Source organism: Cyclopterus lumpus, chromosome 13 (genome assembly GCF_009769545.1).
Source record: "Cyclopterus lumpus isolate fCycLum1 chromosome 13, fCycLum1.pri, whole genome shotgun sequence".
Lineage (NCBI taxonomy): Eukaryota > Metazoa > Chordata > Actinopteri > Perciformes > Cyclopteridae > Cyclopterus > Cyclopterus lumpus.
The window spans coordinates 11,214,880-11,240,994 of record NC_046978.1 but is presented as its reverse complement, the minus strand read 5'-3'; the positions used below and the strand labels follow the sequence as shown (position 1 = coordinate 11,240,994).

The following is a 26,115-nucleotide window of genomic DNA, read 5'->3' as shown; positions in this document are numbered from 1 at the left end:
TCGTGACATATTTCTTATTAAATGCGGGTCTTTTTTGTTTCGAGGTATGGAAGTTGAATGTAAAAGTGTAAAACGTTGGCACGATAAACTTCTCCGGCCCCAGGACTTCACTGACTGTACCTTTAAAGACTCTTGTCCCAATTAATCCCAAGCCCCGCCCCCGGAGCAGACATCCCATGAGTCATAAAGTTTGATGTCCTGCCCAAAGTTTAGACCCGACTGGAGCAAAAAGTTTTTTTTTTTTTCTGGAAAGTGCGCTGCAGAGATTTGTTCTTCGTACCATGAATCTCTCGTGTACGAATATTCACTAACAGCTTAAACTTTGCCTAAACACAGAAGAAGTGTGTTTGTGGTGGTGTTTCTTTCTCCGTCGTGTGCTTTTTCTTTTTTTTTTGGTGGAAAAGTTTTGGGGCCGGGACGACAACATAGATTCCAGTGTGGAGTAGATATGCGCTTTGTTACATTCTCAAGAATGCCAGCAAGAAACAACAGGAAAGCGCTGTCTTTCACTGCAGACTTCGACAGCTAACACACTTCGGAAGAAAACCAAAAGTTCTCTGCTGTTAAACTTTAGAATGACTCGGGATAACCTTTTCTGACTGTCGTCGATATTTCCTGCTGTGTGAAAAAAAGAAAAGAAAAAAGTTTGGGATTGGCTCAAACTACTTTTTGTGAGTTCCTGAACGCGACATTTTCGGACACCCACACTCTCACATACAGTTCGCAGACTGTTTTGGGACAATGGATCCGAGCCAGCATAACCCTCCTGCGGGACACCAAATCGTCCATGTACGGGGCGACTCCGAGACCGACCTGGAGGCTCTTTTTAACGCCGTGATGAACCCGAAAAACACTATCGTGCCCCCTTCCGTACCCATGAGGATGAGGAAACTGCCAGACTCCTTCTTCAAACCCCCTGAACCAAAGTCCCATTCCAGACAAGTAAGCCCGCCCTGTCTCTCCTCTGCCCCCTTCCCAGAAACAGGCCCGTCCTGTGGGGACCCGGGGCCCACAGTACACGAGTGGGAGCCGACAGTCACTTCACATTAGCATGTCGGATCTTGCCATTGCTTAAAACGGCCGTCTCTATCTTTCATAGCCCTTATTTGTACTTGCACTTATCCTACACTATATTTTTTAATATTCTGTAAAAGTACATTTGCTTAAACAAGTTGTTGTTGGATCTGTAATCACTGCAAAAGAAAGGCCGGAGGGCCTGTGTGTAGAACTGTGTGGAAGAGTCAACAACATTATCCTCAAAAGACGTGTTGTTTGTATTTTATTAGTGGAAAACAACAAATATTATTACTTTCAGTGAGTTGTCAGATTGGCTGAACCCGCACGGGATTTGAGCCAACGTGCACGTACATGTGTAACTGTTCAGGTTGTATAGAAAAGATAACTGATGTTGACACAATCCAAATACTATTTCGTGTGTTTGTAGTCGAGATGATTTGCTATCATGAAATCATACGATAGTTTAAATCCTGCTATTAAGCCCCCCACCCCCCACACACACACACACGCACGCACGCACAACTGTTGCTTGTGGTCTCTGTGGACTTTTCTTTTTTTTCTTCTCAGTGCGCATGCGCTGTTGTGTGCTCTCCTCTGCCACACGGGCCTTGGCCTCATCCTTTAACGACTCTCAAACTTGCCTCCACATGCACATGAAACAAACCAACTAACATATGCGGGAGACGTGGCTGAAATATGAAATTAGAAAAATTCATGCAAACTTATTGTGCACCAAAAAAACAACGTATCCTTTACGTGTCCTGTAGTTCTTTGAATCCTTACTATTATTGGGGAACTGGCCTCAAATACATTGTTTTCTATTTTTATTTTTTATTTTTTATTTGTGTAATGTCCTCAATTAGGATAACTGTGGAGCTCTAAACTTTTTGAACTTTATATATTCATACTACATTCTACTTTTGGACACAAAAGTAGAATTTAGCTTCATAACAACACAAGATGAAAATTGGTTTAAAAAAAAAAGAAAAAAGGACCGGGTCATGAAAATTCTGGGACTGCATTCATACTGCTTCTCCTCCAACCCCAACACAGGCCAGCACCGACGCTGGGACCGGCGGAGTCCTCACACCCCACCACGTCCGAGCACACTCGTCCCCGGCCTCCCTTCAGCTGGGAGTTGTTTCTGGTGGCTCCCTGGCTTGCATGCCCCCACCCTCCCCTCAACATCTCAGGCAGTCTTCGTATGAGATTCCCGATGACGTGCCCCTGCCCCCGGGGTGGGAAATGGCCAAGACTGCCTCTGGCCAGAGATACTTCCTCAAGTAAGTATGCTGGCAACAAGTGTTAACATTGTCTTGCATTATACATTTTTATTTTTTATACATCTTTGAGAAACCTGGGAAGCTTTGAAAAATGAATGGACGGCTTTGAAAGTAGTTCTCTGTCCTATGGACACCACTTTGCATTTTGGTGAAGGCTATGTACTGGAAGTATTTGTTTTGACAGGCATGGCTTTACAATTAATTCATGACTTTGTGACCTGACAATATCAACAGAAACCTGCTTATAACCTGGTGTCTTTTCTTTAATTTGATGACGTCTTAAAATTGCAACAAGTTGAGTTGAGGCACTCCAGGATGTCCAGTCACCATACCATGTATACATTAAAAATAATACTTGAGCATCTCTTTAAGGTTCAACAGAGATGTACCTGAACCTTTGTGCCACATATGCAGCATTACAAGTTTTTTAAAATGTATTTTTATTCTTTTAGCAAAGGGGACATTTTATCTTGCGCTAATGTTTGATACAAGTCCAACTTCCGGAGAAGTGGCCTTGTCATCGGACTCCCATAGTACAGCTCTGTACAGTGCATATTGTGCTGACAATAATTTGCAAATCTGCTGCGGTGCACAATGGTGGCCACTGTGCTCAAAAGAGACAATTGCAATAGTTGTATTGTGGGTTATTACATTTGGTGGCCTCTGCAAACAAGGGAGACATCTTTTGAGGGGCTGCTGCTGTATGTGGTGTTCCTTTTCTTGGGCTCAGGTTTCAGCTGAAACAATGGATCATTGTAGCTTCCCCAAACAGCAAAGGACAGACGTCTCTGCAAAGCTCATCTGCTAAGCAGCACATCTCCTCCACATTGATCACCCAGAGTATACTTTCTTTAAATAGCAGGTAGTGGTTACACCCATCAGTTTATCAGTGACATTTGGGGTTGTGAGGGTTTTTCTTATGTATTTGTCTTTATCTGTAGTTCTGCAAAAAGGTGGCTAGAGTCTGTCATAAAAGTGACGTCAATAAATTGCTCTATGTGAAATGTTCGAAAGTGTATTAAAAAGCTCAGCAGCGTGTTTTTTGAGCTGATTTGACGTTGAACGTCGTCATTCTTTCTCCCCTCAGAGGGAAAATGTTGTCAAATATTACACTCTGACACGGGGTCTGAACCAACATGATAGCCTTAGATGTACTTGGATCCAAAAGAAAGCTTTCAGTACCAGATGTTTTAAAGTGTCACATCTGGAGAACATCTGGGCCGTTTTGTAGGAGGATCTTCTAAAAGGAGGAGTAGAAGAGAGAAACGCACTATTCTCTTGACTCCTAGGATCACTGAATATGTTTAGAGACGGTGATCAAATGTGCCTCCAGACAATGAAGCAACATTGTAAACACAATTAAAGTTCAGCTTTGGAAAAGCCAATCTTGTATAACTTTAGTTCAAACATTTGTTGCACTATTACGTTTTGTTTTCTTTGTAGGAAAATGTCTTTCTTTTTGAAAATTGAAAGGATGTGTAATTAGTTTCTTGTTGTATAACAAATTGCATAATTGTCAAAGCGTTGAGTTGTTTTCTCCTGCTTTTATATAGAAGACAAAACGAGACTGCAGATAAAAAATGACTGCCTCTGATTGATTATTGATAAAGGCGCAATTTAGGGTTTGTACTATGGCAGAGGTTCTTACTCTATACTAAAAAGAACAATTTCATCTAAATCCTGGATATTAAACGCCGTCCTGTTTTAAAAAGGTATTTGTTAAATATTCCTAGACATATTTAAAATGGGTTTATGTTAGTCTCTGTTCGTCTGTGTTTACAAGTCAACTCCAAAACCGTTTTCTACGGCTTAGTTTGGTCCCTGTTGAGAACCGTGTTTCGTCTGGCATGTTGTACAGCGGGAGTAAGTGTAGTCCGGTGTTTGTGTTCAGGTATGGAAAACTCCAGGAGACATCTTCCATACGCCGCACATCAAAGTTGAGATATGTGATCTGGAATACAGGCGGCCTCAGCATAGAGCTGCTGGAAAAGACACTCCCCTATTTCTAAACAGGGGTTGTCTGACCGAGACGCGTTGCAGGAGGAGTGAAGTCCGGTGGGGGTTGGGAGTCTGTCACCAGCAGAGAACGGGGGCTCACATTTCACTCAGGTGACCGCTGGTGTTCTTAGAGATAAATCAACTCGGGGTGAAAGTTTGAACATTTTCAATAAGTAATTGTTTTCTAGTACACCACTGACTCATACGGGTGGGGGTGAGCGGGCTCTGTGAGTCACATCGGACGCCGATGTCCCACTCCCTTTAAAAGCCAGGCTCCGCTCTGGCATGAATGGAGCCGTGGCGCTGTGATGGCGCCTCTTTTGTGTCAATGGAGTTAAATAACAGCCATGTGGAGATGACTAGAAGAGGGGCCAAGAGAAACTCCGGCCCTTTGTCCCAGCAGTGAAACAGTGATCTTTATTCAGACCACAGGCCTGTTGAGACTCATGTGAGCCTTCCCAAAATAGACAAATGGTTGACATGAATTTTTAAAGATGGCGGTGGGAGAGGCCATTCTTAGCACTTTTACCATGTTCCTCCTATCTGAAATGGTTGATGGTAAGAGATCGAGCTTGTGCAGGAGAAACGGTGCTGACGGCTTCAAGTTTCTCCCTTCTTCTTATGAATAATGATTACTGCTGAAACAATTAGTAGATCATTGCCTTGGTCAGTCAAAAATTTCTTTGCAACATATTGGTCATTTATTGAGGGGAAAAAAATGCTTCACTATATTCGTCTGCAGTTTCTAAATGTTTTTGTCTCTATTTTGTTGTGACTATAAGAACCTTAAGCTGAGGAGAAGTATGAGAACACTGGGAGAATGTCAACAAAGTCTGTTGACCTTTCCTCCTCTTTCTTCCAGCAGTTTGCTGTGGCCTTTGATTTATGACAGCAGGGGCAGGGAGGTTGGGTCACCTTGCTTGGTGCTGGGGTGGGGGGCAGGGCCGGTCTCCAGGGCTGGGTCATAAACTAATGAAGGTTTCTAATTTAGACACACCGGTAAACTAGGAGGGGTAATCACTGTTTCCGGGCGCTTATTAAATGCAGCTTTGAATGAGCTTTTAGTCCGTGGGAAGTCAGCCCTAAGCAGAGGGAAGCTTTGGGGGGTGGGGGTTAGCTATTGTCTGCCCTCAGGGGCAGGTAGAGAGAGCTCTGTGTTGATGGACACTTTTGTCTTTTCTCAATTGGATTTTAAACTGTTTTGATGGGCTTGGTTTCTCGTAACCAGAATGGCTGACTCGCCTCTTTACAAACTTTAACAGGAATTTGTAAAAGGAGGAAAATATTCAGTGTGACCAGATTTGTTAATACCAACATGTAATACTGCATTATAGGCTCCTACTAATTTTAACAAAATAAAGTGTGCCTCTATACTAGGAACACTAGGCAGAATGAGAACCAGTGGAGCTTCAGTGTACACTATATGGGGTTACCTGGACATCTGTTGCACTAAAAACAAGTCAAAGAGGCCCTATTGGAGCAGGAAAGATCAAAGTGGATATTTGGACCTTATGCTCTTGTTGTATGCAGTCCACATCTATGTGGTGCTGATTTGGACTATGATATTAACATAAATGGCTGGTTCTTGTTTTAAAATCTCCAACATGTCCCCTTTTGATTGAAGAAAAACTACAGTTGCAGTCATTTATTTTAGTTTTTATGTGCATTTGTTGTTGACATCTTACATCGCAGCTGAGTGTCTATTGTCTAATCGCTTGGCTCCTGCTGATCTCGTCATCTTATGTAGGCATTATATGCAATACCTAAATATATTCATTATCGACTGTTATGTAATTTACTTAAGGCTTGACATAATAAGTACGTAAATTGGATTTCAAATTAAGCTGTTGGGACCACTCGGCCAGTCACAAATGGTGCTGGGAAGACTGGGCTGTAAGCCTGCGTGGAGCCCTCATTTGGAGCAACTTTGTGTTTGACAAACTTTTGGTTTATTGACCACACACAGACAAGGCTTTTCCTGTTCAACTGGGGCCTGTCAGCTCGGTACACAAATGGGACTGTGAGAAAGTCCAGCTAGTGTTTACCTAAGTCTTGATGTAACACCTCTGTCCCAGACATCAATGCCTCCACTGTCACTGAGTGCATCTCCACAGAGATGTAGTATCTGGCTCGGGGACCATCTCAGGTGGGGTCGAGAGTTCCCAAAACTGCTAGAACCATAGCACCTCGTGGGCAAGGCAATTGGATAACAAAATAGAGAAACATTTGTATTTATGTTGTCAGTTGCATAACCTGAACTATTGTTGAACTATTTTTACTATTAAAAAATGTATGTGAGACAAGTAGTCTACCAATTTATTTAATTGTGCCTATTTAGTGCAGCCAGTTTTTGTCTGAGTAATCTCGCATGGCACTCTTTTAAAGGGACACTTAAAATAAATTAGTCTTTTGGATTGTCCTTTGAAAATAAGCAGCAGTCACACTGAACCTTCCAAGCTCTGCCCTGGTACTTTGTGAATTAGTTGCTTCGTTAGGAAGTATGATGAGACAAACCCTCCTTCAAAGGGAAACTTAAAGCCACAATGGGGTCACAGGGGTTGCCACAATAGGGTCACAGGGGTTGCCCCAATAATCTCTCTTGATGATGTCCTGCTGATAGAGAGGCAGCCAGGCATCCCCAGAGTGGAGGTGGTCATCCTCATCTTAGAGGCCTGATTACATCTTGCCTCCCTCAGTGCACCCTTTAGTCATTGGCTTCAACCACCTTCCAAGCATATACTCCCTGGGTGGAGCCACTGTGGCCTAAGGATCCCATTTTTAACATTTGACAACTCAGCTGTGCGGTGTGTTTCATTGCTGCTGCACTCCCCATAGCTTCACTCCCTTGTTTCACACTAGTGAAACGCATATGTTGACATATGGCCTTGAAGCGGAGTGAGCGCTCTATCTGTCCTCAGATTTAGCTTTGATCAGCTGTTTTTGGATGCAACGTTCAGATATTTTGAACGCCACAGTTTTCACAGATGTAAACAGACAATCTCGGTGTTCGGAGGTCAGTCGTACTGCAGTAATCAGGCGGGGTCTGTGAAACGAGTGCAACATTTTTTAAGGATGTTGAACCTCTGTTCAAAAGCGTGCTACTGAATCCACATTTCAGCTTCACAAATTCATCTTGAATTTCCTTGGTGGGCACCAGCTTCCATGTGAACGGCACCGAAGGGAAAAGTTGAATGCCAAATAATTTAAGCAACGTCAAGTTTAGTCTTTGTGCGAAAGGTCCCACTCCCTCCTCAGCGAGACGCATTATAAATAACGCTGACACAATAAACGCCACCTTGATAATTGGGCCATCAGTCAAGGGGATGTCAAGTGCCTGGGTGGATCAAGAGTCCTCCTCTGTGCTGAGCCACAGTCGACCACGATGATGGCTTGAGCAGAAAACGAGCAAGCTCGACAGGCAACCGACTCTGCAACGGGTCGTGTATGAACTGCGTTGCTCTGCTTTTGCTGCCGTACCTGAGCCAACGTAGTCTCCCAACGAAGAAGCGAACGACGGGCCGTGTTTGTCTTTGGTGATTCACAAACAGAATACCAACCGTCAGACTGAGGCCATATCCACGACAATGCAGACACACTGATGTTTTTTTTTTTCCACTGGTTTGGCCTGCTAATCATTGGAAAGTGGTTTATCAATGGAGTGCTCCATTTTTGTAATTTTGTTTTGATAAATCAAACGGTGCTGTGGAGCTCGTGCAAACCAGTCGACAGGAATAGTTTATAGTTGCCGTCTCGTCTATCAAGGCTTGAAAGGTGGGTGTAAAAGAGTGTAGTTTGCTCCTTCATTAAGACGAGCAGCGGTTTTGATGGCAGGAGTACCGTAGCCACTCCTGGAGCATGAAGCACTGCTCCGCTCTCGGTCCACGTGACCAAAAACACATGAAGTGTTTTGGCATGTCGGGTTGGACAACGACCCAAAAAACAGTAGAAACGCGTGTTTTAGGTCTGACCCACAGCTTGTTCGCTCTGTGTTCACTGCCCTGCCCTGGGAGGGGGTGGGGTGGGGGTGTCTGTCCTGCTGAGCTCGCCATGGTGTCATGACATGTAAAGACAACACCGAGCAGTTGTGACCGCGGAGGTTGCGGATCATCAGCGATTCCTAACAGCAACTGGTGGCCTCCAGCCGTCCCAACAGTTGCCATGACATTGTTTTGTTTTATGTCTCGGCGACAGGAAGCGGCGTATAGCCCCGGCCATATAGGTTTCGGGGCAGGTCGAGTGAATGGATTATCTTTTAGTTTTAAGAATCTGGGGATGAATGACTGGGCTCCCTGTAACTTATTTACTAGATCCCACTTAACGGCTCTTTGAATACAGTGCCGCGCTTGGAACCTCTCGCAGCCTGTGTATTTCTTGATAACAATCCGTTTCCAGCTGAAGCCGTGTTTACATCTGTTTTGATTGATTCAACATGGGCCTCCCCGGGTGAGAGGCTTGATAGAAAATCCAATAGTTGTTCTTTCATCGGTGCTTGACGAAGCCCAAGTTAAGGGGGTGTGCATAAGAGTTCATAATCAGAGTTCTTGGAGGCTTTGATATGTATATTTCCATCCGTGTTTTCCACTTGTAGCGTTTGTGTACCAGGATGTGCAGGCCTCTCATTTATGATAAGCCCTCCCTTCCCATATCCCAGTGCTTCTCTCCGAGTCTCCTCCCCTGTTCTCCCCCTCCCCTCTATAATAAATGTCATAGTTTCCAGAGTGGGAAGGAGGCAGTGAAAGGTGGGGGTAGGGCGGGGGCTCGGAGTGTAACAGGACTACAGCAACTCACGCAGCCAATGGAATTCAGAGGGATTGCTTCCGTAGATGATGCCCCCCCCCCCCCCCCCCCCCCCCCCCCCCCCCCCCCCCCCGGCACCACTTCTTTTCTGTAGTTGTCTCACCCCTCTCCCTGTGACCCTTCTTTTTCAAGGGGCCCCCTCCAATCTGAGCACTTCCAGCTATTTTGCTTGGTGTGTGGTGTTTGTGTGAGTGTGAGGGCTGGGGGAGGGTTTGGTAGGGGATTTGGCAGCGCCTTTGATCAGTAAAGCATAAACAAGAGGGGGCTTCAAAATGGGTTGCATTGTGTAGAGTGGGGTGCTGAGTCAGGCCCTCTCGCTCTCTGGTCTGGGATAGAGAGCAGACAGGCAGGCTGGGATTACCGCAGAGGCCAAAAGAACCTCACTTCACCCAGCTGTTCTCAAATCTGGGCTAATGCTCTGGGATCAAATTAACAGCGAGTCGTAAAGAATCACTGGGTTAAAGAGGGTGATTATCGAAGGGTACAACATATAGATTGAACAGGGTAATATTTAAGCATAATTAACAAACTCCCTTTTTCTTTCTTGTATAAAATAATTCCAATAATATAAATAGGGTTGTTGTGGCGTTGCAAAAACAAGCTGCTGGAGTTTGAGGCAAGGTCTTTTTTTTTTTTAATGGGATGTTTCGAAAAAACAAAACAAAAAGAACAAGTGAATAGTGGGGTTTTAGGTCGTAGCTCAGTCTGTGCCTTTGTCAAGCAGGTGAAAGCTTTGTAAATGTGGCGCCAGATTGTTAAAGCCCCTGACACTCCACAGTGTCCGAGCCACTTCCAGGAAAAAGGACCCCCTGCGTTGAGCCCTGGGACTGACCCTCCCTCAATAGAGAGGGTCCTGCTCGGGAGAGGAGGGCTTCCTGTATTAGCTTTCCATCTTAATCAAGCAACAAGTACCAACAAAGCACTAATTATCAATGCCTTCACAGAATGCAACACAATGCCCCCCTGCCCCGCTCCCCCACTCCTGTCCTGGCAAAGACGAGCCGTAAAATAGATGGAGCAACATTGTTTGGCGTTACAATAGTTGTTTTGAAGCCAATCATAGCCCTTTAGACACTTTCAAGAAGTGGTGTTTAGCTTCCCTACAGTCCCAGATGTTTGACTTGATTCATTTCTCGTTGTCTGCTGTGGTAGTCTGCTGCTTTTTTTTGGGGTCTTTTATCATTTATAATTTTATTTTAATTCCAAAGAATTTGCAGTTTGCCCACTTTGATTCAACTTCTATTTAATTGTGGGTTCAGACTGGGTCCAAACAGCTGAGTTTGGTTTCCTGTAACAGTCATAGTTTACAAAAAGCAGGCATTGGATTCAGTGTTTTCATCAAAGAGTCATCAATTCCTGCTTGTGACCTGCTGTTTCACATTGATATGGCCCCTGGTCTGAACCTACTACTGATTACTGCTGGAAAAAACACATTGATGGTCTTTTTTAGGACTTATTTATTTTGGATATCTCGTCTCCCTACAGCCACATTGATCAGACCACAACCTGGCAGGATCCACGCAAGGCCCTGCTCCAGATGAACCAGGCTCCCCCTCCCAGTTCTGTGCCAGTCCAGCAACAGAACATTATGAACCCAGCCAGTGGTATGTATACGTTGACTTCATTACGTTGTAGTTTTACCCGAGAAGCAGCACATGTCGCATTCCAGATCAAGTTCCTCAATGTGGGATTTTCAGCATTAAACTAAACCTGATGTTTTTTCGGGCCATCTTCTTACTTTCGTACCACATGCAGTAGAAGGCAGGAGCAGTCTGGTCTAGTTTTTACATGTCAGGAAGAGTCTGTGTACCTCAGCACTGGCCAATGCTGTTGGAATTCGCCCTAGGTGAGGTAAGACCGAGGTAGAACGTGACAGGTCCTGTCTGACATGTTTGGGAGATCCGTGACTGACAGTTTACAGAGTTTACTGATGAAGTGTTCTGTATTCTCAAAGCGCTGCTGGCAAACTGCAAGAGACTCTATAAAAGGCCTGCTTGTTTTTGTCCAAGCTAGTGGAAATGATGGATGGATGGATGAGCGGGTGGGTGGATAGATTTCAATTAACACCAAACAGAATCGTCAATAAAATGAACGGTAAACGTATATAATTCTAAATGCATAAATATGACATGTTTGAAAAGGAATAGGCAGAGGTAAAGGGTCCTGCCCCTTAACTTAGATGAACTTAATGTCTATCCCAATAATATATAAATAATCATGTCAATAAAAATAAAAGAACTAACAACAATCAAAATCATAGTCCTGAGAGAGACATGGCAGACTTCTCAGTCTTGGTCTGTTTATGGTTCACGCCAGGGTTTGATTGACAGCTTTCCCACCAGCCCATATAGACTGTCCTAACTGAGCAAACGGACCCAAGTTCATTTTCAGCAAACCCAAAAGGTTAGGCGTGACGGCACACTTGAATTACATTTTCCTCTTAAGTTATGAACCTCCTCTCTGTCAGATTATTTTTTTGGTATGTTGCCAGGAAGTAAATCTTTTTTTTGTGCTTTTGTACAGAATTTGTGTAGTCTTAAATGCTACCAAATCCATGCACTACTATAGTATATAGTATATTTATTACTGCTTCTTCAACAGTATCTTGTAATTATGCCCAATTATGTACAGTAGTTCAGGTGTGACCATTATAACCGTTGCTATATGTTGCACAATTATGATATCAAAGAACAATCTGAGGCGTGACTGAACCACCAGCATCTCTCCAACAATATTGTTGCCTGTCATCCCTCAGGTCCTCTCCCTGAGGCCTGGGAACAAGCTATTACATCAGAGGGAGAAATTTACTACATCAACCACAAGAACAAGACCACATCCTGGCTTGACCCACGACTTGACCCGCGCTTTGGTGAGTTTGCTAAAGAGAGGATTTTCTTAGTTTAATTCTTGATTTAATTACAATAATATGTATGTTCTTCTTATTAAATCAAGACACTTTATTATCAGGCACTCAAAAATCATTGCAGCTACTTAAACGTTATAGTAATATGTTTATTATATAATAAATTGAACAAGGGAGTCATAACAGGGACTGCCTTTTATTGGGTAAAAGGTTTCCTTGACATGTTGTTTTTGAGATGGCAGTTTACTTTTCCCAGTAGAAAGTTCTGGGTAATCCATAAATGATCACCACAATGTAATAGTGAGTTCACTTCTGTATGATTCATTGTTTATTTCACCGCACCACATTGTTCTGGAGTGACTAGCCATGCCATCAGTTGTTGAAACCAGATTTCACAAACACCCCCTTCTCAAAATCTGAACCTAACCTTTTGTCAGCCATTTTAGTGTTAGAGCAACAGCTGAGTTAGCCATTAATCCCCCAGGCCAAGCTTAAGTTTGACAGTCAGCTTTCAGTGTGTGGTGGCCAGGGTTTGGTGAATTAGCGACAGGACCTGGTACATGTGTTGAGATTTCTCTGCGGCCATGGGAATGAGCTAATCCTCCTGTGCAAGGAAGACTCTCAGAGATGAAGGTTCCTGCTTATGTCACTCTGACTCATTTACGCTTCAGGTGCCATCCCTTCATTACAGCAGCGTTCCCCAGGGAGGCTCACCCTGGTTCACAAAGGCAACATGTGTGAATCAGCATGCAGCCTGTTATCCTGTTTAATTTTAGCTGTCCTCCTTTTTTTTCCCTTTTTTTTTTTTTTGCCTGGGCACCTAAAGCGCAGTAGTTTTTTGGTTTCTTTTTCTGTCACATATTGCGAGTTCCACTCTGAAGGCAGACAGGAAAGTTCAAAACAGAGTTGTAAGGGGAGTGGGGCAGCTGGGGAGAGCTGGGGAGAGATGGCGGCTCCGACCGGCGGAGCTCTTTGAAGATTTCTAAGTCTTGAACACACAAGGCTGCTGGGCCCCTGAAAGCGAGTGAGAGGGAGAAAGAGATCATGTTAACTCATTATGTGCCATCAAACATCATTTTGCACCACATGAGATCAAATCTTTCTGTGCTTAATAATTTAAATGGTTCACATGTATACCACCTATGTTGCTCCCATGCTGTTGTTGAGATTGCTCAGTGATATGCACTTCGAACTGCTTTACATTTCATAGTGAGGCTCGGTGGTTGAAGGAAAATGTAATGATATTCTTTGTAGTTGTTCTTCAATCATATTTTCCTTTGTCTTTTTTTACATTTGTGCACAGCAATGCGCTCCTCGGCTTCAGAAACATGTATACTTCTGCTATGTAGGTCTCCGATCATAAGCCAGCTGCTTTGATAATGGAGGCTAATTTGAGCTTTGAGAAGAAAAGCAGCGGAGCGCCTTTAACTGAGGGCTGTTGCCGGCTGGCTTTTCCCTGCGTGAGGCCCAGTGCAGGCACAGCCCCATTCTGCTCCAGCTCCAGACAGACTTGAATCTCTGCCAGGCCTCTTTATTCTGTGGTCCAACTCTTAATCTGTTCCAGACCTTTTCAGTCAAAGAACTCCAATGTGAGAGGGGAGGTGGGGGCAGGGAGAGACAGGGCGAAGGGGGAAGAAAGAAAAACAGAGGAACAGAGGGAATATGCCGACGGGATAAGCATGCATCCTCTTTAACATACAAGGAGGTGGTGAGCAGCGAATAAGCCATGAGTGCACTGTGGCCGAGTTCGAAAGGGGGCCGCCCGCCTCTATGTAGATTGTTGTTTTCTGAATGTTCTGCTCTGGAGGAACAGTGTGGCAAAAACATACGAGGAGGATACTGGAGAGCAGAAATACACAGATTTCCCCACTGGAAGTATAATGGTTTGCTTTGAAGGCCTAATCTAAAGCCGTTTGCTAAACACATTGCTTCATTAACTGTCATGTGATGGTTGTTTTTTTCCCCTCTGCTGTCAAGAGTACTTCACCAGAAAAGTTGGCATAGTGTGATGAGGCAGCTGTGAGTCAGTTTAAAGTTCATATTTCCCCACATGTGCATGTTTTTTTTTTTTTACATCTTAGATATTTGCACCAACTCCAATACCATGGAGGTGAAATTAATTTAGTTTGTGGTGCCATAAAGTTTAAACAATAAATTTAGAAGAACTCCAATGTAACGTTCTTCAAAAACAATATAACATTTACTTTGGATGACCTGCTGGCCTTGTTTTGAGCAGCTTTATTCAATTTATTCATTTTGGACCAACTATTTTGAGATACCTTCCAGTTAATTTGCCTACAGAAGAAATATTTGCATTCTAGTTTTAATTTTTAGTAAAACGACAGTACTTTAATTGAACAGTTAAATGCAACACAACTTCCAATTTTAAGTGGTTTTGTAGCAAAATAATTCCCATAAATGCTGAGCTACGATGTTGATGATTCTTGACAGTCTCTGGGTTTTCGCCCCCGATCTCCTCGCCATGCAGAGCCAGGTCGACACAGGCTGCTGTCTTTACTCAGACATTACTGCTGTACAAGATGATATAACAGTGTTTTTATCACATCCAGACTGTTTCTCCACTTTGCTTATCTCGACAATAGAAACCCAACAGCTTCGCAAGGGGCCTTTAAAAAAAAAAAAGAAGTAGTATTTCTTTTTTTGCTTTTTTTTTTTTTAAAGACTTGTTAAATTGACAACAGACAAATATTTACCATGCCTTCAAAAGGTACTGTGCCCTGTTCACATAGAACTTCCCACAGGTGGCACACCCTGAACCCTAGCAGCCCCAGGTGATCTCGTGGCGTAATATGCCTGACGGTGTGATCCGGCTGATAAGGGCCTGTGTTGCAGGGACGCGTGAAGAAGACAAAAGGCAGACAGCATTAACTTGTCTCTAATCTGCCCGGCCCACCAGCTATCGCCGGCCATATGTGCTGCTGACTTCAACCGCCCCTTTCAAAACCACACGCATACACTCGCACACGTCTCTTCAGCTGAGTCTGGGCTCCGTTTCTTTTCTGCTATCACTCTGGCCCTGAACTGAACCTGTCCTTCGCGGCTATCTCAGACACCAATGTAATTCCCTGCAGCGATATGCTCATTGTTTGGGCATAGTTCCTCCAGTAGCATTGGTTACTGTTAGCTGTTTGGTCTGTGAGGGAGTCCTTGACGTGGTGGTTCAGTAGAAACTCGGCTGTAAGACTCCATTCGTCAACATACGGTTTTGTGTATCAAATAGACTCACTTTTTAATTGCATAGTCTTTGGCTTCGACTTGGCATTATAGACGTAGCTAATCTGGCTACATTGACATTATGATATTAGTTTATGATAACGTAGTACTCTCCATTGTGGTTGCTTTAATCTTGGAGCACGTCAGTGTCAATACATTTAAGTCAGTCATGGTAATGAAGTAAAACAAAAAGTTAGTTTCTGTTCCAAATAAGTGTAGCTGTCTGATTGCGGTTTAATGCCCTGTCGGACTTCATATTAGTGATACTACATTTCGATTGCAATGTTGTTCCAAGCGATGGTCAGACTGTGAAAATAAAGACCCTGGTGGTTTGAAACCATACTTTTTCCTTTTTAATGTGCAGCCTTGTGTATCGATGAATCTTTCTCCTCGTGCCTCTGCTTCAAAGCTCAGGCCTTTGCAGAACTACAGCTGCTGACGAGGCCCATGTGCAGCACCATCTACCTTGAGAACTGCTAATGGTGCCCCGACGGTGGAGCTAGGCAGCCTCAAAAGCCCTCAGTATCTGTAAAAGATAAGAAGCGGGGAGAAGTAACACACTCTCCCATGGCTTCAGTTGATATGCGTGTGTGGGAGAGAGGAGGTGGCTCCATGGCTCTGTGTTTGTGTGCAGAAGTGGGGTGGGGTTGTTGGGGGAGGCAGCATGGACGGAGAGTGAGAGAGGGGGATGACTGCAGGCAGGGCAGGGCCTGCAGAGCTTCCCAGGGAGAGCCCTGAGCCACGGTTCATTCAGCTCTGGAGATAGTGTAAACAGACAGTGATTGAATGGTGATGTGAGAGGTGCCGAGGCGGGCAGGACAACCCCCCCCCCCCACCTCCCCCCGTCAAAGGCTTTGTTTTGGTTGGTGCTTCAACCGCATACGCAAACAGCTTTCCCCATTGGTGCCATTACTGTTACACCCCTCGTGGTCGAGCACATTTGCTTTTCTTTCCCCACTGTAGCGACAAAGTGTGCTTTGCATGCATAGATTGCTGCATTGCTGTGCTGCTTTCATACTCATGTTTATTAGACCCACCCTCTCTAGAATAAAGAATAACAAAGATTTCACTGGGGGGGGGGGGGCGGACAGCTGTGTTTTTCAATACACACGCATTTGTTCTGATAATGTTAACTTGTCGGGGCTCAATGCACTTACATTTCTCGGGTGAAGGAACATTCAAACGAAAGTTGATAGGGTTTACGGAACCTAATCTGTTATAAAATGCATTTGTCTGATTGGTACACAGACCGGTCAGGCCAGGGTTAAGAGACAGTCGGTCTTGCAGGATAATCTGTTGAGAAGGAAATAAAACGCACAATGAAAGGACAAGTCATAACTGATGCAATGTACGAAAGTAACAGAGCCTGTCTTAGTCAGTGAGTGGGAGAGGATCAGGTCTTACAGGAAGGTAGGAGACTTCCCTTGTCCTACATAACCTGCTGCACTGGCTTCGCTCTTTTACAAGTTCACCACGTCAACAGAAACGCTCAAGTTGTCAGTCTTGTTACGCAGCCAGGCATTAATCGGTGTACGATCTGGATACGGTAGTGTTTTTAGTCCAACGGGGAACCTGCATCCGATTTTGACAATTGTCCTTGTTAAAACTGCTGGTATCGTTTTATAGCCTAAACCTAGAAAGGGGATGGGAAAAAAAAAGATCTCATCCCACTTAATTGAGACCCTGAAGATTTCCCCTGTTTGCTCCAAAGACCATTTTGTTTTTAGGTTTTTACTTTTCAGAAAATAGACTGCTCAATCTGGACAAGGATATAGTGGATTCACCAGTCTACCATTGACCTCTAGTTCCTTTGATATCAAGCAGCCACCGACCACTTTTAAAAAATTTAGATGCACCATTTACAGTCTCGCTGTGCAAAGTTTAAAATGAACCCTATAACATTTATACAGTGGTAACAAAAGTATGCAATATTTAAAAAATGAACACCACACTATACTACAGCAGCAACCGATTTTAACTCATCGCTTTCTCTTTTGCAGCCCTGAACCAGCAGAGGATCTCCCAGAGTGCTCCAGTGAAGCAGGGAGGGCAGCTCCCTCCCGGAGTCATGGGAGGCAACAACCAGATGAGACTGCAGCAGATCGAGAAGGAGAGGCTGAGACTGAAGCAACAGGAGCTGCTTCGGCAGAGACCACAGGTCAGGAATAAGTTAAAGCTTTTTTTATAAAGAAAAAGTCCTGAGGCCTTCGGGAAGCGCCGTGGCCTCATGGAGGAACAGCCAACTTGTAACAAAAGGTCTCAAGGTTGATACGTTCAGTATGTGAACGTCCCTCGGTGTAGCAGCAGGACACCGGATCCCTAGCTGCTCCCAGTTGAATGAGATCATCGGGAAAATGTTTATCTTTTAAATGTGATGGAACTATCCTGATTATGCCCTTATATTTTAAAATATGAGTCACCATTCATAGGTAAAGCGGTGCATGCTCCTTTGATCGTTCTTTATTGTTCGAGCACCCTGCAATGATGTCCCGTGAGTCATATGTGGTAATTTTATCACTTCCTAACTGATGTGTCACTGCGCCGCCCACACAGGGTGGTGCAGCCGAGACCAGTCGTTTACTCAAGGCCGTGTCATATCGCCAGAAGGAGAGCTTTATTATTATGAATGAGGGTGCTGGTGACCTGTTTACCAAGCCAGTCCCATGGGTTGTTTAAAGTTCATCATTTAGGAAGTGCCCCGCGTGTGCACGTGCTCCTGGCTGGAGCTGGGAAAAGATGATTTTGACTTTCCTTACTGAAAGTGCTCAAGTGACCTGGTTATTGTCGACATTCTGACATGTCGGGCAAAGGAGAAATCTAGTTAGCCTAATGGGGTAAGGGATTGAGAGAAATGCAATTGACACAATATGGTTTCTGCTGGAGTATCACTATTTATTAGCCACGTCAAAGCCCTAAACTGTTTACCTGCACAACAGATGCATTAAAACCAAACTAGTTCAAAACCAAAGGTTTTATAGTAACCAGGTTATTTCAGTGCATGCATTTTCTATTTCCTGCTTTCCCTACTAGGAAAACATTATGACGCAGAGTGGGGGTTTCTGGCACGGCTACTTCCAAGGTGCACGGAGAGGTCCAAACTCCAGCAACCCAAGTATATAGAACAACTTTAATCGTTGACCAGTTGTTCTATATACTACAAGTGTTGCTGGAGTTTTGACCTCGTCAGGAAAACATGACACATGAGCAGCCCAGTTATCCAAACCTCAGACATCCTCGCTATCCTGTTAAACAAAGTCTAATGGAAAATAACAGATGGGACTGCAGACCAGGTGCTTTACATCTCAAGAGCTCCTCTATCAGGCTATTTATTGACTAGAATCTGGTGAACCCCAAATGTCTGTAACTTTTCAGGAGGTTGGAGGCGAACCCTGTGTGCGCAAATATAGGAGAGCACGAGTGTAGTAGGAAATTGCAAGTGTGTGTGCACAGGCTATATGCTTGTGGAGGGAGTTCAACTTTAGGGCAAAACTTGCCACACCCAAATGGATTCCACATGGCAGCAGTATGATGAAGAACGGGGGAGCGATGTATGCAACTTGCTGGTGGCAGTCCAGTGCTAACGCTGCTCGGTAACGCTCAAAAAAGGAAGCTTATGAAATTGTTGACAATACACAGCCCTCATAACCCCGCTTAATCTACACCAGATTGTTCACGTGTGTGCAAATGTAGTAGTTTGAGAAGTAAACGCCTTCCAGCACTGCTGCGAGTAAAGCTGGGGAAAAAGGTAATCTTGTTTTATGTCTTTGCCTCGGAGAACATTGTCCATTTCTCCTCAACTACGCCCAATAAAAGCTTCTAATAAGCCCTCAAGGTGTCCTGTGGCGGTTTTCCGTCTCTACTAACAACCTTCCAGTGGCTGCCTCTCTTGTCGTCTATGACCCCGTAAACGTTTAATGAGCTCTCAATCGGTGACATTGGTCGAGTCACTTCACCTTCCCGTTCAAGGACTTCCAGAGGAAGGAGGCGAAAAAGAGTATGACTTCATATCCGCTGCCTTATCTGATCGGAGCATGATCTGAGCATATGTAGAAAACAATTGTGTCCAACTGTTGTCAGGCCCCTCGTGTAATTTGACACCCTGTATGGGGAGGAATGGAGCGCACCATGTTGGCCGTCTGTGTGTAATTCCTTAATTTACCATTTAATGCGGTGGCAGCAGGGGTGAAAGGAATTTTTTTTTACGAAGCTGTGTGTAATTAGCCTCTGGGGTTAGGGTTTGGGGTTGATTGTGGCGCTCATGGGTTTTGTACTTTATCGTCCGCAGGAGCTCGCTATAAGGAATCAGCTGCCTACTAGTATGGATCAAGATGGCGGCACAAACCCTGTGTCCTCCCCTATGACCCAGGACGCCCGTACCATGACCGCCAACAGCTCTGACCCATTCCTCAACAGGTTGGTTCAATACAAAACCCAGAGGCAGCCTCCTTCTCATCGTTTCTCCGACAGTACAGTACAAGCACAGCTGATGTGCAGTTGGCGAGGGCTTCCATTCTGGTCCGGCTCGTCAGCCTTGATGTATGTTTGAGCTCTGGTGAGAGCTCCTCCAGTTACACAAGCAGGACAAACAGAAGGCCAGTCTCTGGGCTAACCCTCCTCACATGGTAATGTCTCATGCAGACCTGCAGCTTTGGGGCAGCGGTCATGACACAATGATGACCCCTGGTGTACAACTGCTGCAGTAGAGGCCATCAGAAGCTAAATAGCCATGTTTAAATAAAGTGTGGTTTTATCATATTTGTTTTAGGTGGAGATGAACAACTTTTACAATTTGATAAGTAACAACACTAAACCTGATGGACTGACACTAGATCTGAAAACGGCCGCACTTAGTTAGACAAAAATAATAAAAAATAACCCTTGTCCCTTCCTATCTGTAAATGCTGCTCCATGGCATTCTGGGAAATCATTCCTAGTAGTTCAAGCTCTCGTTCTTCTGTGAGCGGAGGAAGTGAGAAAAGAGCTGAATAGTAAGCAGGCCACGAGAACATGTGGTCCAGTCAGTAGACAGCCCAACCTAATCTCCCCTCCTCCCCCCGTTGCCTCCACTCCTTTACTCTCACAATGGTCTCATTCATCCTGCCTCTGCCATACTCTGCCTACATATTTTTCCTCTGCTAATTAGTATAGACTTGTCAAATGTCCTCTCTCGGCCTCTTGGTCTCTCTGTTGTCTCTTACATTGTGGCTCCTTTCCTATATTCTGCCACAGAGCGCAAGATATTGAAGCTCAGTGCCACTGTGGATTATTCACCATAGTCGTTCAAATATCACTGTGGAAACTGTGACTGTATGCAGAAGGTCCCTGAGGGAATTAAGGCCACTCTGTTACTTTTCAGCCTCTGCGCCTTTAATAACAGTGTGTTTGCTTTGTTGGACCAGTTAATTAGATTCACGTAGTTCGGTTTCAAAGTAGTGAAGTGAAGGTCATTAAGGTCATCCACAAACTCTGCCGAGACAAAAAGGTTTTTTATTCACTTGGGTTTGATGGAAATCATTGTGTTTATTAGCGATTGTGCAGAGTTTACAACAGAGCTTTGCTTTATCTTCATATTTGTAGCGGGACCTACCACTCCAGGGATGAGAGCACAGACAGCGGCTTGAGTATGAGCAGCTACAGCGTCCCGCGCACTCCAGACGACTTCCTCAACAGCGTGGATGAGATGGACACAGGTGAGGCTGGAAACCAAATGGGCATCTTTTCTGACTCGTCTTTGCGTGGCTGTTTAACTTTCTGTAGTCTGTGCTCAGTTCTTTTCTCCCGGCTTAGTTTTGTATTCATGTTCGCCGATTAGGCAGACCAGAATGATCCCATGTTGAAAAGAAATCGCCATCTTGGCTCGTTTGTATTTCACAATTTTTTCCACCACCATGAGGCAGATGTCCTAGCTGTCTTCCCCCTAATCTAGGAGTCTGATGTGACTGTTTTATTTTGGAGGGGGGGGGTGGGGAGGGTTCTCACATGGCTGCTCATATTTACAGTATGTACAAAAAGATAGGAATGTGGTTCAATTACCTAAACTAATGGACTAAGCTGACAAGTTCTTCCAAACATTCTCTTGTTGGCCTAATCTAAATCATCCAAAGGGGATATATTATACTAATATGCAGGTTCGTACTTGTTGTCTGAGTTTTATACTAGAACATGCTTACATAATTAAATGTAAAAAAGTAATGTAAAATGGTCAGTTTAAGTGCCCGTTGCTTTAAGTCCCCCCTCCCCCAACAATTCCAGTCTGCTCTGATCGGCTTGCGAGAAAAATGTGGCGCACCTTTGCAACGGTAGTGGTCAAGAAGTGGCTGGAGATACTCTCATGCAGAATCGTTTACCTCACCCCCATCTGACGTACGACCAGGAGCCAGCAACCGGTCCTACTGTTCCATTCTTCCTCCGTGTCTCTCCTAGACTGCTCTCCAATTCGCGGGAGATCTTCATCCGTATATTCTGGCTCAAAGAAATATGGGCGGCTGTCAAATTCAAAGACCTCCACCCATATTGTCAAAAAAAATCCACATACTGTATTAAGCCGTGACTGAATCAGTTCAGATGTAGGTCTCTTTTCCCCACTGGACCAATTAATTCACCAGAAATCAGCTAGATTGACACAAAAACGTGGTAAAACAGGATCCAGGTTGGAAAATAACAACACACCTGTGGTTATGGGTAAAAACAGTGTTGTGCAACAAGAGCATGCCTCGTGTAGTCCCGCCTCCTACCTGCACATGTGGTTCCTTAGGTGTGTGTGATGAACTTTAATAAATACAGTGGTTTGAAGGAGATGTTTTCACAGCAAGGTAAAATGGAGAGAGAAAACCTCTGCATTGGTCCATGTGGTTCAGCGAGGATCAGCAATGGTAGAGGCTGTGAAAAGCAGATTGGAGCATCTCTACAGTTTCATGATGTCCCCTTTTCTAACATATGTTTACCGTTCATTAGGGGACCCTCTTCCACCCTCCATGGCAACACAGCCCAGTCGTTTCCCCGACTACCTGGACGCCATCCCGGGAACAGACGTAGACCTGGGCACCCTGGAGAGTGAGAGCATGGCGGTGGAGGGCGAGGAGCTGATGCCCAGTCTCCAGGAGGCCCTGAGCTCCGACATCCTCAATGACATGGAAACGGTGCTGGCAGCTACCAAGATTGACAAGGAGAGCTTCCTCACGTGGTTATAGACGATCCGAGCAGGACCCTCCTCACTCCTCTCCCCACACTGAACTGCTGCCTGCTCTTATCTGTGAAGGAGTCGTAGATGCTTCGACAAGACATTTCAGCGAGCCCCTCTGGACTTCGGTTTCTGTCTCGGCATGTAAGGCCAACCTCTTTTTGAGGCAGTATTGTTCTTTTCTTTTCACTGGTGTGTTATCTCTTTATTTTGTCTGTGTCTTCAAGGCTGGCCCATGAACAGACAATAACGCAAGGGTCCCCAAATCTTTCACATATCTGTCAGTGAATCTAGGGCGTCTTTACCTAGGGCAGGGGTCGTTTCCACCCCTGGTCTCCCCTCAAAGCTGAGCTGGGCGGCTGCATGAACTCTGATGCAAGGACTGCCGTCATCGATTAATCGCCTGGAGTCTCTGGTGCCTTCTCTTTCTTGCAATATAGCATTAAGCAGCACGCGTGGGACTATTGCATCTAGCTTATATAGCTTTATATTTGGCCATGTACGTTTTTATCCTTTTTTTAGTTTGTTTTCAACGAGCCTGAGAAACCAAAAATGATGTATTTGAAGCATAAAGAACAATACTGATTTGGAGTAAAGGTAATGTGAGGCCCAGTTTGGACATGTTGCCTTTGGGGGGGGTTGTAGCCTGGGGCCCGACTACATTGCTTCTTGGCTGTGCCAGCAAGTCTAAGTTAAACCTTTGATAGATCAAGTGCCTTCAGTAGTATTTTTTTTTAAGATGCGAGCAACATGAACAATTACTAAGTTTCTGTAATGCAGCAATAAGCATAAGGCTGTGTTCGCTTACATCAGCCACACTTTCCTCTATCTAATGTTCAATAATCAAAATTGTATTTTATAAACGCATAAGGGGATTTAGGGATTTCTGCTTTTTTCTTTCTTCTCAGTATCTCAGTCTTATCCAAGCCTAAATCATGAGTCATTCTTTGTTTAATCTTTTTAGTATTCTTTTATTTGTAGGTTACTGCATATGTATGATCTTTTATCAAATGGCATTTTGCTTCTTGTTTTTAATTTCTTTCATAGATTAATTAATACTTTTTTTTCCTAATGGAGTTGAATGTGTTCATAGCACACTATTTCTCCAAAATGAAGTCTGCCAAGACACAGAATGATTCAGTTTGGGCTTTTTTTTTCTTCTTTTTTTTATTTTTTTTACCATTTTGCTGATTCGCTACTTGTTTCCAATTTTACTTTATACATATTAGTGTTAGTTTTTTTTTTTTTATGATCACATGCAGCTTTTACTATCTTTCCTAAACAGTAACCAAAAAGGTAGATCTCTTGGCAAAACTACAGCTCTTTGATCAATTGAACCTTGTGACAATGTACAGTATACAAACCAACAGTTCCTACGGGGCGGCGGAGCCCCTCTGTGCGACGCCATGTGTTGAAATGAGGGGTTAGGGACTATAGCTAGGGCAAGTCGAAGCAGGTTTGAGAGCCATGTTGAGGGTCGTGTAGAAGGCCAGGGTTTGACTGACGGCGGTGAGTTACGCGGATTGTTTTTTTTGTGTTTTTGTGTGTGAAATGATTAAAAAAAACAATCGGTTATCTCAGTCAGGAATTGTTGTGGCAGATTCCAAAGATGTTTTTGTAATGACGCTAACACTTAATTTTGCTTCCATTTTCACAGAGTCCAGAACCAGTATGATTTGTAAATCAGCCTCTGAACACACTGTATAAGCTAATGAGAAAATGATGTAGGTTTAAAGTGTTAATGGACATGTCTATGAATAGGTCTAGCTGAGAGACTCTTTGTTTTCTTCTTTCTTTTTCTTCTTGAGACAAGGTGGTTGTTTTGAGTGACTAACCCTGAGATTTAAGGATGAGGTTTCAGAACGGAGCAGTAAGTGATTCTTCTATAAGCGCTCACATGTTTACATTATCGGAGTAGGAAACTGCTACAGCTGCAGTGGAGACAACCCACTGACAATTCTCTCATAATCACATTATTTTGATGTTTACACCATGACGACATCCTTGCATGACTGCAGTAACCTTTGAATAATCAGCCTGCTGTGCATGCCCTTGGAGGGTGTCGCACTGATTATGTTGCCAACAAATAGTTGGTGGCATTAACTTGATGGAACAATATTGTTTTGTTTTTTTAGTTTTTTTTAGATCAGAGATCATGAACAATTTTTTATTCTGTGTGAGAAACCTCTTTTTAGTTTGGATTTTATTGATCATTAAATCATGTGTTAATGATAAATTTAAGATGGATAAACAGTGTTGGTGAGAACAATGCAACTAAAACGAGTGGTACACTACAGTGCTTGTATTGCACGGCTTCAGTTTTCATTGTGACGCAATGCCGCATTTTGTCACACAAACCTGATTTTATGCTTACTTAGTGTGTAATTGTCTGAGCATATTAGCTGTTGACTGTCATTGTAGCCCTAGAACTAATCACACAAGTTAAAGGATTTTGTATTTAGACTTTTCTAAATGCACATGAAATGAATTTATATTCAGTAATGATCTTTTTTTTTTGATAGATATGTGCATGTGTTTTTAGAACAATACATTCTGTTACATTATATCTTGCTTCATATGATACTTTGAAATTGGCCTGAAATAAAGTATATACTTTTGTGGTAATATTTTTCTTGTGTGGCATTGTATTTCATCGTTTTTTTTTTTTTTTAAGAATCTATTTTAAACAAATTAACATTCTTAGCTCATGCATCATGTTGTGTTTTGCTTTGTCTATGACTAGTAAAGTCAAGAATTGTCTTTTTATATTAACAAGAAATGTTCTAATGTTGAAAGATTTCAAGTGCTTTTCATTTGCTTCAGTTCCTCACTGAGTAACTAAATCAGTGGTGGAAAGAAACTCATTTAATTTACTCGAGCACTGTACTTGAGTTCTATTCCACGACATTTCAGAGGGAAATATTTTACTTTTATTCCTCTACATGTAGCAGCTGGAGTTAATACTTAAGATTTTACAAACAAACATTTTTATGGCATGCTATAAAATGCAATTTGTAAAATGTAATTTGTTGGGACATACTCTACTATGGCTTTTTGACAGTCACTTATCGTATGACTTTTTATTATTAGTATTAATATGCTATGCTCTGAGTTAATCTTTTTTACATACATTACTTTGTAATGACTTCTGACTTACTACACTAACTTTTCCATTTTTTTTCCGACATACTATATTAGGGCTATTAAATAACTTTTTCTACGTTTTTATTACTTTGACATGACATTTGCTTTTTCGGACACTACAGATATTTCTTTACATTCAGTTCTTTTCTGTTAATTATTTTCAACATACTATGCTTTGAATCTTATGACTTATTAGAAATGCCATTTACATACTATTCCTTTAAAAAAAGATATATACAATGGTATTTCACAACTTCTTCAACACTATTATGACCTTTATTACTTTTTTACAATATTTTGCGTGGCAATACACTGCCGCAAAGTATCCATATTTTATTATGCAAACTATTACCTTGCAAATACAAAATTAACCTTTAACAATAGTTTTTCGAGTCCACTAGATGGTGCTGAGCTTTTTTTCTGGTGATGTCATGGGTAAAGTCAGCTGATTGGACTAGTTTGCCAAGTGCATGATGCAACATTTATGACCCATTTGTCTGAGTGAAAACGTTATCTTATTCAATGAAAAAAGGTAATACATTGCAATATATCGCAATCTATGTTATTGCAATACTCAGCATGGTACAACATGTTTATAG

At 43.3% G+C, this 26,115-nt stretch overlaps 1 protein-coding gene across 1 annotated transcript; it reads left to right on the top strand.

The window, feature by feature from the left end:
• The first annotated feature begins 247 nt into the window (after window positions 1–247).
• Window positions 248–24,995, top strand: yap1 (Yes1 associated transcriptional regulator). The gene is made up of 8 exons (XM_034549184.1): window positions 248–942; window positions 2,071–2,300; window positions 10,581–10,699; window positions 11,851–11,964; window positions 17,193–17,350; window positions 19,478–19,605; window positions 20,770–20,882; window positions 22,147–24,995. Exons 1-8 carry the CDS (start codon window positions 742–744, stop codon window positions 22,380–22,382), a joined length of 1,299 nt encoding a protein of 432 aa, XP_034405075.1. The 5' UTR covers window positions 248–741; the 3' UTR covers window positions 22,383–24,995.
• Window positions 24,996–26,115: the final 1,120 nt, after the last annotated feature.

Bases quoted from the DNA above. Each gene is read 5' to 3' on its own strand.
- yap1 (XM_034549184.1), top strand. From the start codon at position 742: ATGGATCCGAGCCAGCATAACCCTCCTGCGGGACACCAAATCGTCCAT. The intron at 2,301-10,580 runs GTAAGTATGCTG...GTCTCCCTACAG, and splicing joins GGCCAGAGATACTTCCTCAA to CCACATTGATCAGACCACAA. The intron at 10,700-11,850 runs GTATGTATACGT...GTCATCCCTCAG, and splicing joins CATTATGAACCCAGCCAGTG to GTCCTCTCCCTGAGGCCTGG.